Genomic DNA, 13,518 nt, shown 5'->3' on the forward strand with positions numbered 1-13,518 from the left:
GTAGCAGAGCCCGCTCTATCCATCAGGAAGGCAAAAATGGAGAAGATCTGCGTCGCCGTTCGTCTTCGCCCTCAGGTTTCCCAAGACTCTTCCTCTTCCTCTGTCGGAACCTTCTGGAAGGTCGAAGATAACCGCATCTCTCTTCACAAGATCCATGGCACTCCACTCTCCGCTTCTTCTTACGCTTTCGGTGCATCATCAATTTCTCTAGCCTCTTTATTTTAAAAATTAGTCTTCGATTTTCCATCGTTAATTGATTTCTCTCTCTTTCAGATCACATATTCGACGAAAGAAGCAGCAATGGTAGTGTCTACGAGCTCCTCGCCAAGGATATCATTCACGCCGCGCTCAACGGCTTCAACGGTATCCGACTTCAATTCTCATTCGTTTTCTCGCATCTATGAATTGTTGTTATTTTTATTGTTTTAGTTTTAATAATCAATTAAACACTCTGTCTTAGCTTGGCTCAAGTGGTAACTAACTAAACAATGCTGAATATTCTGATTTTATGGTATGCTTTTGCGGCGTATGTTTTGAGTGTCAGAAAATTAAGGTTAAACTGTTAATTTGGTCCTTCTTTATTTCAAGTTTTTGTCTTTATAGGAGAAAATTATCATTTTTAGTTTTTTATTTTATTTTTTATAGAAGGATACTTAGATCATTTCATTCATTATAAGATCAGCAATACAAGATGGAATACGATGTAAAGACATGAGAGCAAACTTATAAGTTTCTACACATGATTAACTGACCTCTCACCACGGAGTTATTAAAACTAGATAATGACAGTTTTAGTTTCTACACATGCATAAAAATTTAAGTTTTAGTCTGTGTTCACTGAAATTTTGTTCTACGTTGTAAAACCACTATAAAAGTGTGCTAATAAATTGTTACAAAAAACTGTAGGGACTAAATCTTATTGTTTTCTTGTACAAGGACTAAAACTTAAAATAAGGACAATTATAGGGATCAAGTGAATATTTTAACCTAAAATTAATTTTGAAGTGAATTGATTTACGTTTAGATGTTTTTATTCTAAAAGTAAAAACTCATTTCCAAATTTTCTATTCAATTGTTTCAGCTCAAAAATCCATTTCCCAACGGATTAAATGTGAGAATATTTATTTAAATTACTGGTATTTCAACGTGATTTTGGATGATCTTATGTGAATCCAAACTTGCACTCAGTGTTGGAATTTATTATTTGTAATTTCTCAATATAAATGCTGATTTGTTGTGATTATGTCATATGCTATGCTTAGGAACTGCATTTGCGTATGGGCAGACCAGTAGTGGCAAGACTTTCACCATGAATGGCTCTGAAACTGACGCAGGAGTGATTCCTCGCGCAGTTAGAGACATATTTGCAACAATTGAGATGGTAGGTGTATCGCTGTGGTACGAGGTTGTTTTATTTTATGAGTTTGTGGTTATCTATGAAGCGCAGACCTGACATGGACACCGGACACACACGTACACTATGACATGGCTAGTGTCTAAAATATAGGATACGGTGACACTACATACACCCACAAACAAGTGTCAAGCAAGTAATTTTTAGATTAGATATCTAATAAGAAGTGTTCGACACATTAACACTTTGAACAAAAGAGGTGTCCATGCTTCATAGGTGGTTATTCATGTAATGTTGATGTTTGGTTTTGGTGCCTCAGATGTCTGATCGGGAGTTTCTCATACGAGTTTCATACATGGAGATCTACAACGAAGAAATTAATGACCTTCTTGTTGTTGAAAACCAGAAATTGCAAATTCATGAGAGTTTGGAGGTTGCCTAGCTGCTATATGAATTCCTTTTTTTTATATTTGATGTGCGTGTATACTGTATACAATACATGTAAAGTATTAATGGGCTAATTTTTATTTTTGCCAGCGTGGGGTATTTGTTGCAGGGCTGAAAGAGGAAATAGTAAATAATGCTGAACAAGTGCTGAATCTCATTAAAGCAGGGGAAGGTTTGTGTTTTTACTGATACATTCTTTAAATTTTCTTTGAAATCTGAACGTACATGCATGCTATATTTAAGTTGAAAATTGTTCTTTTATCAATTTACAGTTAACAGACACTTTGGTGAGACTAATATGAATGTAAGGAGTAGCAGATCGCACACAATATTTAGAATGGTATCCCCTAAACTTTTTAATTTGCGATATATATGTTTCTCAGAATACCTTTACTCATAAAATTACTCCTTAATCATATGCTATAATCACATATGCAGGTGATTGAAAGCAAAGGAAAGGATTCCAATTCTTCCAATGATTGTTCAATTAACGATGTTGTTCGAGTTTCAGTATTGGTATGTATACTTTTATTACACCTTCATTAAGTATAAGAAATTTTTAGAAGTAATTTGCATGCTTATTGTTGAGTTTGTGGAATTAGAATTTAGTAGATCTAGCTGGTTCCGAAAGGATTGCTAAGACTGGAGCTGATGGAGTACGTTTAAAAGAAGGAAAATATATTAACAAGAGCTTGATGGTTTTGGGAAACGTTATTAACAAACTAAGTGAGGGTTCAAAGCAAAGGTATATTTTCCTCGCTGCATTATGTGCAGTATTTTCAGTTTCATGGCTCTAGAACTTAGAAGGTAATGTTCCACCCTTTTTGTTTTAACTTTTATGGCAGGGGGCATATCCCGTATCGTGATAGTAAATTAACTCGTATACTCCAACCTGCTCTTGGTGGTAATGCCAAAACGTCCATTATTTGCACCATAGCACCAGAAGAGGTAGAGGCTGTGATTTCGGTTTTGTGTTGCTCTTTTCATCTTTGGAGATTGCTAATATTTTGATACCAATATTCGTCAATCCATTCAGATTCACATTGAAGAAACAAGGGGAACTCTTCAGTTTGCTAGTAGAGCCAAGCGCATCACAAATTGCGTTCAAGTGAATGAGGTCCGAGTATTTTTTATTTTTTGTGAACTTCAAGTTTACTATGTTGTTACCCTATTTAATTTTATCTTCTCCCCCTACATGTTTCATATTGCTTGGAAAATATGAACTTAGTGTAGGTTTTGTAGATGCATGTGTAGTCCCGCTTAGGTTCCATTAATTGCAAAATGTTTACACTTCACAATGATCAGTTTCCACCATGCAGATCTTACAGAGCATGCAAATTATTCTTTAAGATAAAAAAAGTTAGTTTGAAGAAATTTTAAAACAATTTATACGTACTGGTAAGACTTGCCCATCAGGATATTAGCAGACTAAAGTGTTCTGTTGCCAGATGATTCACTTGAGTGAATATTCTATGTAACTAACCATCGGAGGAAAAAATATTGGACTTTGAATGTTTAAAATGAGAATCATATTACGGAGCTTACACAGGGCAAAAGGAATTTAAATTTAATGAAGGAACAAGAAGTTGGGTGAAGCCTGAACTTCTCTCAACATTTTTCTTGTTTTTCTCAGGGAATAGTTAACATAGGTTTTTCACAATAATAAACCTTCATTTCCTTCCAACCTAGCTATATGCGCAGGGTTTGCTTCCATTTGCATGCTGGTACTTGTTTCTAGTCCATATTTGGCCAAGCCCGTGTCTTGACAGTTGGAATTTTACAGATATTGACGGAAGCAGCCTTGTTAAAACGGCAACAATTAGAGATAGAGGAGCTACGTAAGAAGCTTCAGGTAATCATCTCCTGATGATAATTTGTACATTCAAAAAAGAAAATCTTACATTATAAAAATTTCTATTTAGGGATCCCATGCTGAGGTGCTCGAGCAAGAGATTCTTAAACTCAGGAATGATTTGCTCAAGGTAGGCCTTACCTTTCAAGTTTCTATACACTGTGCAGAGATAGAGCCATTAAAATTCATTCTAAAGCATTCAAATTAACTCTATTTTTTTTTGTGTGTTAATTAATTATCTGTTCAATGTTCATATTCCACTGTACAGTATGAAATGGAGCGTGGGAAGCTTGAAATGGAACTGCAAGAGGAGAGGAAATCACGTGATCAATGGATTAGGGAGCAACGGATGAAAATTGAAAATTCTTGCACTACTAAATCTTTCTCAGATTGTAGGACAAACGACAGTCAGGTACACCTCATTTACCTGAAATTATCGTTACATCCTTATGTTAATATGAATTTGCATGGAATTTTTTGTTCCACTGAACAATTCACAGTTTTCCTTTTTATGCTGGTCAACATGATTTACTTTTCCAATTCTTCCTTATATTTTTTGACCATTTTCTCCACTAGGGACCAGGATTTTTTAGACGCGGATTTATGGAAGAGTACAGTGACATTAGTAGTAGTATATCTCAAGGAGATATTTTCAAATCTCCTAAGGTAGATCCCAGTGCTTTTGTAGCCAGGCGATCAAAGTATTCAACATTGCCAGATCACAGCCCCCTTCCAGATGCTTTCGGTAATGTGGCTGATGAAGATATGTGGGTGAAAATGAACAACGGTTATGTTGCAGATCTTGATTCCCTTCAAACTACTCCTCCCACCAACCGAAAAGTTCAGCCATTCCCGACAAGTGATGCAACTGCTGTGAGTTCATATTTATTAATCTTTTTACAAAAGGAACTTTCTTTTATGTCTTGCTCTTGCGTTTTTTTTTTTTTGCTTCCATCCACTTCTCCCCCCAAAGGGACAAAGTTAAGATTAAAGGAAGAGTAGTGCTATGCATAGGTTTGTCCTCCACAAACGAAGATACAAGACAGGAGAGAGATCATTTGGTTTGTGGATTTTGCAACATTTCCTCTATTGTTGAACTATTCTTGTTAATTTCACTATTATTGCGAAATGGTATCCAACCATTATAGACTCACCTTATCATGATCACGTATTAAAGGTTTTAAATGAAAACTGGAATTTTTGTGTAAACCTTTTTCGTAGTTCAAGTGTTCACTAATTTTAATAACAACAGTTTATGCCCGTGGATTTTAAGTAATTCATATTTATATCCTTATTTTTCTAATTAAGAAGTATATGCTGCGTTTTTTGTTGTTGTTACTTATTTTCATTTGACTTATGTTTGTCAGGGTTGTACAAGTGAAATTGAGAAGTATGAACGAGAGGTTCTAGATCTGAGGAAACAACTGGAACTAGCTAAAGAAAGAATAAATGAACTCGCGGTCAGTGTCTGATACATATCCTATCTCAATCACATTTGTGAAACTGAAATGATGTTATGTATTACTAGCATTTGCTGTTTGAGCTCTTTTTCTAACCTGTTTCTGTATTATGCTTGGTTCTGTGTTAATGTATGTGAATCCAGCAAAATCATTCAGAAGAAGTGCCATCAAGCAAGCAATTATTAGTTGAGACACCAAAACATCAACAAGAAACACGACTAACTCATGAATTACCTCTGAGGTTATCTGAATCTGTGGGAAACTTCAAAGATAGCTTTGAGGAGGCTTTGTCAGTAATGCAGGTTGAATGAGTGCACCATATATTAGTTTCTTTCAAACTTTATTTGCCTTGATCATTTCAAGAATCTAAAATAATTTTCTCATGCGTTCTAAACAGAGATTTGCATCGGATGGCACATTATCAACTGCGAAGATACTTTCAACCATGAGTGAAATTGGAGATCATCTATTTGCAACTTTGGAAGGTCATTTTGCAGTGAATACGGGTGGTGAAAGGTCTTCCACTGGGAACGGTACTCTAATCAATGAACAACAAAAAGTGTTTTGTGAGAGGATTGATAACATAATTACATCACTGGAGTTATCCGAAAGCTCAATAACAGAAGGACAGGAGTGGAAACATAAGTGCAGCTGTGAACCCAAGGTAGTTGTCTGCTCACAAATATCAAGATATAAATCATCAATCATACTTTTATTCTTTGTCTTATTTTTAGGGCTTATGTCTTTTGTCAGAACTCCATTGCCTTAGTACAATAGTAACTGAAGCCTTAACTTGCACTTGTAAGATAGAAATGATTAAGAAATTATAGATATAGTAGCATTACACGTGATTGTCCTCTTTATAAAAAGATAGAAATTCTTGATGACTCATTTCTTCCTTGAGGAATATGCGTGTAACATAAGAATTGTAAGAAATAAAATGTTATTTATGGAGATTCTTCTCATTGTCTCCTTGTTTGCAAATAGTACATATACACACCCTTCAAATTTATAATTGTATGTTATTTTCCTTATAATAACCTTCAAATTATGGCAATGGTGTCTGGCTTCCTTTTTAAAAAAATTATTAGAGAGATTAAAAGCTAATTCTGAAAAAACTAGAAAGATTACAAGAGTTCATTCCCTGTATGTTACATGTAGGTCTCTATAAGAGTCGACTTGCTTCATGCTTGTCCTATTCATATGAATTGTCAGTACCTCCAAAGTGAACTTTACTGATTGTGGGTAAAGCTGAGGAATTTCTATTGGGTAGGAATAAACAGTCAGGAAAATCACTTTGTAGAGTTACAGATTTGTTTTGATTTCTCTTTAGCTTTTTATAGAATCAGATGCCATTGAATAGAATAAAATGCTGAATAGTTGAGATTAAAACTCATGCTGAAGGAAGCCGCTTGTAGATTGAAAGTCTATAAGGTGTTTTGCACTAGTTTATGCCAAGATCTATGCATTCAGTTTTCTAAAGGGCATCATAGGTGAAAATATAGAACTGCATTATAGCATAAAGTTTGAGACAAAGCATAGTAGGCTGTTCTTGATTATTCTAAACTAAATTTTTTTGACAAAGGGCTCTGATTTGGGAGGTGAAACTGCAAAGGAGGATTTAAATGAAAGATATGAAAACCTAGAAAGGGAGTTACTACTGTTGAAGGTCGAAAGAGACTCTTTGCTGCAGAAGTTCTCTGAATCATCAGAGAAACTATCAATGGTTTCCAGCCAAAAGGAAAATGCTTTGAAAGATTTAAATACTGAAGTGAACAGAAGGAAAAATCTAGAAGGGGAAGTTAAGCAGATTGCTGCAGCTTTTGCTAATCGTCAGAAATCACTCATTTCTTTCCATAGTGATCTTAAAACCAAAATTGAGAATTGGAGAGCCCAGACTCCAATCTTGGTACCCAAATCTTTTGGGTTTCAGGACTAGATATGTTGTATATCTTGAATGTTTGAGTCTTCAGTAGCTCATGTATTAAATTAAATTTATTATACAATTATTTTATTCTAGGCAAAACTCAATTGCTCAGGATACAAGTTTGTACTTATTTCACTATTTAGCAAGGACTGATCATAGCACACCTACAAAAAAGATTTTCATTTCTCTTCTGCAACTGCTAGTGATGTCGATGGCAAACTTTGTGTCTAGTTGTGCGCACACCCTAATACCTATTTTTCCTTTGAAAAATAAATCTTAAAAATATGAATGCTGAATAATACCATAACTTATGGATAAGATGAAGAGTAAATAGCTTCGTAAAAGTTATACCTGCTTTTTTTTAATGTTAGTTTTTATGTTAAAATGTTAGGGGAAGAGATTCAAAATCATGATTTTTTCCTTTTATCTTTCTCCTTTTAACTACCCAGTTAACCTTGTAATTCCAAGTTATGCATTGTTGAGGGTGAATTTTTAATTAAGGTTTCGACTTCTAAGTTCAAGGTTGAAGCGATGATTTTCACTTTTGATTCTAACAAATATATCTAAAGTAAAAAAACTAGATGTGGATTCTTTTTAGTCAAATCAATAATATTGTTTAATTTTCAAATTGAAGACATAAATTAAAAGTTAATTTTTCAATTCAATATAATTGATTAAGATTATAATTAGTAAATAAGATTTATTATTCAATTTGTTAACATTGAATTCGGTAGTAATTTTAATCAGATTTATCCAACGGTCATGTCCTCGAAATTCGGTAGTGATTTTAATGTTATCAATTCAACTTTAAGTAACATGACCTTTAGAGAAATCAAAATCTAACCAATTTGAAAGCAATACCTTCAACACTAAATAAATTTAAAAAATTAGACAATACCACTTTTTTTTATTAATTGACACAGCATAAATTTTTTTACAATAACAACCTATAGAATTAAACTATAACATTAAACGGTTCTGCAAAGATGTGATGAAAATTGTCTAATTTTTCATGACTCTAATCGTTAACGAGACAAGGTAGATATGGGTGGATATGCTTTCATGTTTCCATATGTTTTCGAATAAAGTCGAGTCAGAAAAACCCACATCAAAATGTGTAAGCTTTCTCCTCGTTACGTACACTTGCCCCTGACCAAGCACAAAGTCACAGACAAGGGTTAGATTATGGTAAAAAGGAGAAGATTTTGGATTAGATTTGGATTTGCAAGTGGATTATATATGGTACAAAATTAGTGGTTGTATCCATCTCCAAAGTTGATACCATTTATTCCAAACCAACAGCAGTTGATAATTTGATATTATTTATTATTTTATTGCTTCAATAAAATAAAATAATTATTACATTGCTTTTTAGTCAAGGTTCCACTTCTAAGCAAACCAAATGCATTCGTACTTCTTCAACTTTTTCCTTAAACAAGAACTATACTCAAACAGTTAAGCTATTGAGACTTGAGAGTACTTGTTTCTATTTTTCATATTCCACTATGATAGGCTTCCTCTTCCAGGACCACCCTAACTTTGTTTGACCGGAAATAGAGAGGGGATGAAAAATAATGGAATAAGAGGAAAATATGAAGGGAATGTTTGGTAGGGATAAAATAAAAGGGAGATAAAAAAATATTAGAGGAAAATATAAGAAATGGCTTATATATTTGGTAGAATATAAATAGGTGATGTCTCATACCTTTTTATGTGAGGTGAATTGGATATTATAGTATTCATATTTGTACATATTTCTATTAAATTTTATGGGTAAATTCTCTGCTCTGTTCTGAATTCATTTTCACCAAACGAGTATTTATCTTACTTGTTGAGGATATTTTTTATGTGTACGCCATGGAGTTGGGTGACCATGATTTATTTTTTTTATCCGTGATGAAATGGAATTTGAGAAATAATGACTTGAAACAATTAATCAGGCCATAAGTTCAAATCGATCTACTTTAAATTCCGTTTGAAAAAATGTCAAAAAATAATGATATAAACTCATACATCAATTTTTTTTTATTCATTTTAGTCAAACACTTTAGATGAAACTAACTTATTAAACATGCTTTATGGTTTATAGTTCATTTACAAACAAGAGACATCTATGACAAGTAATATGTGATGCTTGTTTGTTTAAGCAAGAGTATTGCTTAGAAGGTGTTTAAGATATATAATTGTATTTTCAAAATAATTTCTTTTAGAAACACTATGATTGTAAATGTTATTTTGAGTAAATTTAAAAATATATTTAATTAATGCTTAGTATTTTTATGAATGTAATCAAACTTTATTTACCTTTCTTAAACAAAAAATTAAAACCATGTGAAAATGAATGTTATAGAAGGAAATATGAGTGAAAGTAAATGATTGATAGCCTGGTTGGTTCCCTTCTAAATTCATGGTGGTGAGACCAAACTAATCAATTCCTACAGAATTGATTTTTTTTCTTTTTATTTAAATAAATTATACAGTAAATAAAATATTAAAAAAAGCAAACGTTCTCTTAATAAGAGTTGATTTTATGCTTAAAAAGTTATTTTATCGTTTAAGTATTATATACGAAAATTTCCACTGAAAGAATTACTGAATTAGCCTCACTGGTAGAGAATACATATAGTCCCAAGTTAGGAAAAATAAAAGCCAAATATATGCTTCATTACATTAGTTATCTAAAATTTTGATAACCAAAATAATCTTTTAAATTTTTAACATGTGACTATATAAGTCTTTTAGATTATTACTAAATTAGCCTTTTAAATATATTTTTCAAATCACTACTTTAAACTTTTATAAGGATGTATTTTTTTTTTGGGTTACATTATGAGGATGGATATAGTAATATTTTAGATATTTAAAAACTTAATTTAGTATAAAACTTTTAAACACTAAGATAATAACATTTTAAGTCGTTAAAGAACTTCTACTAAACATGATAATGTCTTTTTCCAAGTTCACTTTTTCAAACAATGGTAAACAAGCTGCTAGTTTTTTATTTAAGAAGGAAGATGCTAAATCCAACCAATCACTTTTGCAAAAACAGAAAAGAGTGGTGTGCATATTTGCTGTGGACCATGTTACTTAATTGTCTAACGTTAGAGTGAAAATAAAATTTCAACAACCCTAACTGTACAAATTGACCAACAGCTAAACTAACATGCACATCGTTCGTATGACAATGAATGATTAGAAAACACTTTGTGACATGTAAAATTATCGAAGTTACTTTATGTCTTCTAACAACTTTATTTTAATCACACAATTAAGAAAAAACTTTAAGCAACATATTCAAGAACTTATGCACTATTAACACTATTTTATATTGATTAGTGAGTTAACTTTAATCTCTCCTTAATATTATTATTACTTTAAAAAATCATAATTTTCATCTGCAAGTTTATAATTTTTGTTGTAGATATAGATATATAAATTTTCAAACAAAAATTGTAACTTTGTTAGGAATCAAAATGGACCCCATCACTAATCCATGATGTATAAATTGTGGTTAGCACATTATTTTATTAATAGTTTAATACTCAATTATTATATTTCTTCGTAAAAATATAGTGTAAAAATCATTTCCATTGTAAATATTCTAAACGACTTATATAGCGTTGGCCTTATCTCAATTGTAGAAAAAAAAAATGAGATCGATACATATATCCATTGTAACTTCAAAATGACTGCCATACTTATATAGCTTCAGACCAATATTAGATACTTTTATGCTGAATCCTATAACTTTTTTATTTTCATTATAAAATTTGCGTGCCAACATAGATAAATTAGCACAAATTATAAACTAATTAAAAACATTAATTATGATTATAATAATTATCTATGACAAAAGGCACCGTCTAAGTATAAGAAAAATAAATCCCACAATAATAAGACCTGCGATGTTGTATGGAAAAATATGTTGGACAATAAAAAAAACCAATGAAATAGTAAATTCAATGTAATAGAAATAAGAATGTATTATTAGAATATTAAAATATTAGATAAGAAATTATTAAGGATGAGTGAATTAGAAGAAGAAATAAAAAAGTTGTGATAAGCACTTGTTATAGAAAAAATGGTAAAACCTTTATGAATTTGGTTAGGTGGGGATAAGACCGGTGAAAGTTTCAACTAAATTTTTCTAGAAAGTTTCAATTAAGAGGGTAGATCATACTCCTATGCTGGAGGCAAATAAGGAAAAAAAAATCACAAGCCAAACCATTAAGAATGATTTTTTTAGCTAAATACTTTGTTTGAATATAATTAACAATAAATCAAACTCGTAAAGAGTATATTATTCATGTACGGACAATGTAAATGATTTTTAAATGATCATCCAATTAAAAGATAATCACATATAATCATATATGATAAATTTATTTATTTATAATAATTACTTTAAAGTTATACTCTAATAAACTAATTGTATAAAAAATTTTATATCGCCGTATAGAAATTAAACTCTAAACTTAATTCATCTTATACAACATGCAACATGCAGTAATTGATTGTTTGTAAATAATACAAACTTTCGACGCGTTGGTGACTATATTTTAATTCAAGATATGCGTGTGTTTTGTTACTCGTAGAATTTGTATCCTATCTATCTGTGTGGTACCAGAGCCTCAGAACTCAAAAACTGCCAAAGCTTCCTTACATGGCTGCTCTAAAATATATGCACTGTCTATCCTCGTTTTAACTGCAACGTCTTCTACACTCCTTACTTAGTACTTACCAATCCATAACAATTTCATACCCTTCAGCATAGTCACCTGAAATGGCTTCAGCAACACCCAAACCACAAAAAAGACTAGCAGAATTTCTCGATGAGGAGCAAGAACCTTTCCTCCTAGGGGTTTACCTTTCAGAAAGTGAGTATTCAAAAGGGTGGAGTTTGGATGGAGATTCAAGCAACACAGAGAAATCAACCAAATCTGGCTTAAACAAAAGGAAAAAGGGTCAACTCCCATTTTGCCAAGTTCTAAAAGCTATATATAACAAGCTTGGTTTCCACAATGAAAGCAAAAATAGTCTAACCAAATTTCATGACCAAAGAACCAAACATGAAGAAGGTGCTCCTGAACCTAGCCAGGTCAATGATATTGTTCAGTTTTCATCAGATAGATTCTCTACTATGTTCAATTCATGCCAAGATATTGATGAAGAGGTTCCCTCCATATTATCACATAAAGACCAGCACTTGTTTTATTCTCACACTTTATGCAACATGGGACCCCAGAGGTACGAACTCAAATTCTTAAATATTTTATTACCCTCAATTTTTTTTTTACCTTATAGAGAAAATTATTAATTAGTTTTGTTGCTCTTACTAACTGTAGAAGGAAGCGGCGGAGATTCATAGAAGGTGGCCATGAATTACTGAGGAAGATTCCTGTACGAAGAGCTCCAAATGGTAAGTTTTCTTCAACACATGTTCAACATGGTTGGGAAATTATTGTATGGTCCGGACCACCATGTCTCCATGATTTCAGCTAATTTTCCCATGACATGTAACCAAATTTTATTAACTCTTTCTCGTAAATTGAAAAATGAGTCTACTTGTCACGTGGAGATTAACCAGAATCATGGACACGTAATGGTCTCACATCATATAATAACATGATTTTCTAAGGATGTAGTATGAGTGAGATTCTTCTGCTGATGGAACAGTGAGTGAGGAAGTTAGGAGAATGCAACAGAGAATACGAAGTGGTGGTGTTATTCTACCAAAGAAAATCAGAGAGGACTCACTGTTATCAGCAGCAATCTGGAGTAGTTTACTTGATCAGTCAATAAATAAAGGGAATTGTTGTACTAGGGAGTTGGGAGTGCTTTTTCCTGGGACTAGTGATGTTTCCCAGATATTGAAATCCAAAAGGGTGTTGCATAGGATAAAGAAGATGCTGTTTGATTGTGTGAAAGATATTGCCATAACCCTTCCAACACAAGACGACAGAAAGAAAGGTAACAGAAAATTCATGGGGCCTCTACAGATTGGAAAGGTCCTTCCTCAGAGAACAAAAAAATGGGGCCAACAAGTTGGCTATGGAGAAAACCTCACCTACTTACTCACTTTGGATTACTTGAACTCAATCATGGAATGGAGAAGGTTCGAACCGCACGTGAAGGGCATCAGCGTTGAGATCACTGATGCAATTTTGGATAGCATCCACAATGAGATTGTGTTAGAAATGATAGGAACTTTCACACGAAATAGATAAAATTCATCTTAATGTCTTGCAAGTTGCAACCTTACTCAATTTGAATCCTGAAAGATCCAAAGCCCCTCATTTTGAATTTGGATTTTATTTATAGCTTGGCTATTTTCTATTTATTTATTTTTAGTTGGATTAGTAACATCATTATGCATAAGCTCAAGGCCACCTTTATAGCTGAAAAGTCTTTCAACCTCTTTTCACGGCAATAGATGAATAATGATCCTTTCTCTCTCAATTATCGAATACTAGCAGTT

At 32.5% G+C, this 13,518-nt stretch overlaps 2 protein-coding genes across 2 annotated transcripts; both read left to right on the forward strand.

The window, feature by feature from the left end:
- The first annotated feature begins 5 nt into the window (after window positions 1–5).
- On the forward strand, window positions 6–7,236 carry LOC100804944 (kinesin-like protein KIN-7N). The gene is made up of 18 exons (XM_003545301.5): window positions 6–190; window positions 274–363; window positions 1,263–1,381; window positions 1,674–1,787; window positions 1,892–1,973; window positions 2,074–2,141; window positions 2,240–2,317; window positions 2,404–2,546; window positions 2,647–2,749; window positions 2,838–2,918; window positions 3,585–3,653; window positions 3,724–3,783; window positions 3,922–4,065; window positions 4,230–4,526; window positions 5,021–5,113; window positions 5,257–5,415; window positions 5,511–5,777; window positions 6,699–7,236. Exons 1-18 carry the CDS (start codon window positions 37–39, stop codon window positions 7,050–7,052), a joined length of 2,475 nt encoding a protein of 824 aa, XP_003545349.1. The 5' UTR covers window positions 6–36; the 3' UTR covers window positions 7,053–7,236.
- A 4,369-nt stretch (window positions 7,237–11,605) lies between these two features.
- Window positions 11,606–13,343, forward strand: LOC100805484 (uncharacterized). The gene is made up of 3 exons (XM_003545302.5): window positions 11,606–12,287; window positions 12,386–12,459; window positions 12,717–13,343. The coding sequence occupies exons 1-3, from the start codon at window positions 11,824–11,826 to the stop codon at window positions 13,265–13,267; spliced, it is 1,089 nt and encodes a 362-aa protein (XP_003545350.1). The 5' UTR covers window positions 11,606–11,823; the 3' UTR covers window positions 13,268–13,343.
- The last annotated feature ends 175 nt before the right edge of the window (window positions 13,344–13,518 follow it).

This window comes from Glycine max, chromosome 14, assembly GCF_000004515.6.
Source record: "Glycine max cultivar Williams 82 chromosome 14, Glycine_max_v4.0, whole genome shotgun sequence".
Lineage (NCBI taxonomy): Eukaryota > Viridiplantae > Streptophyta > Magnoliopsida > Fabales > Fabaceae > Glycine > Glycine max.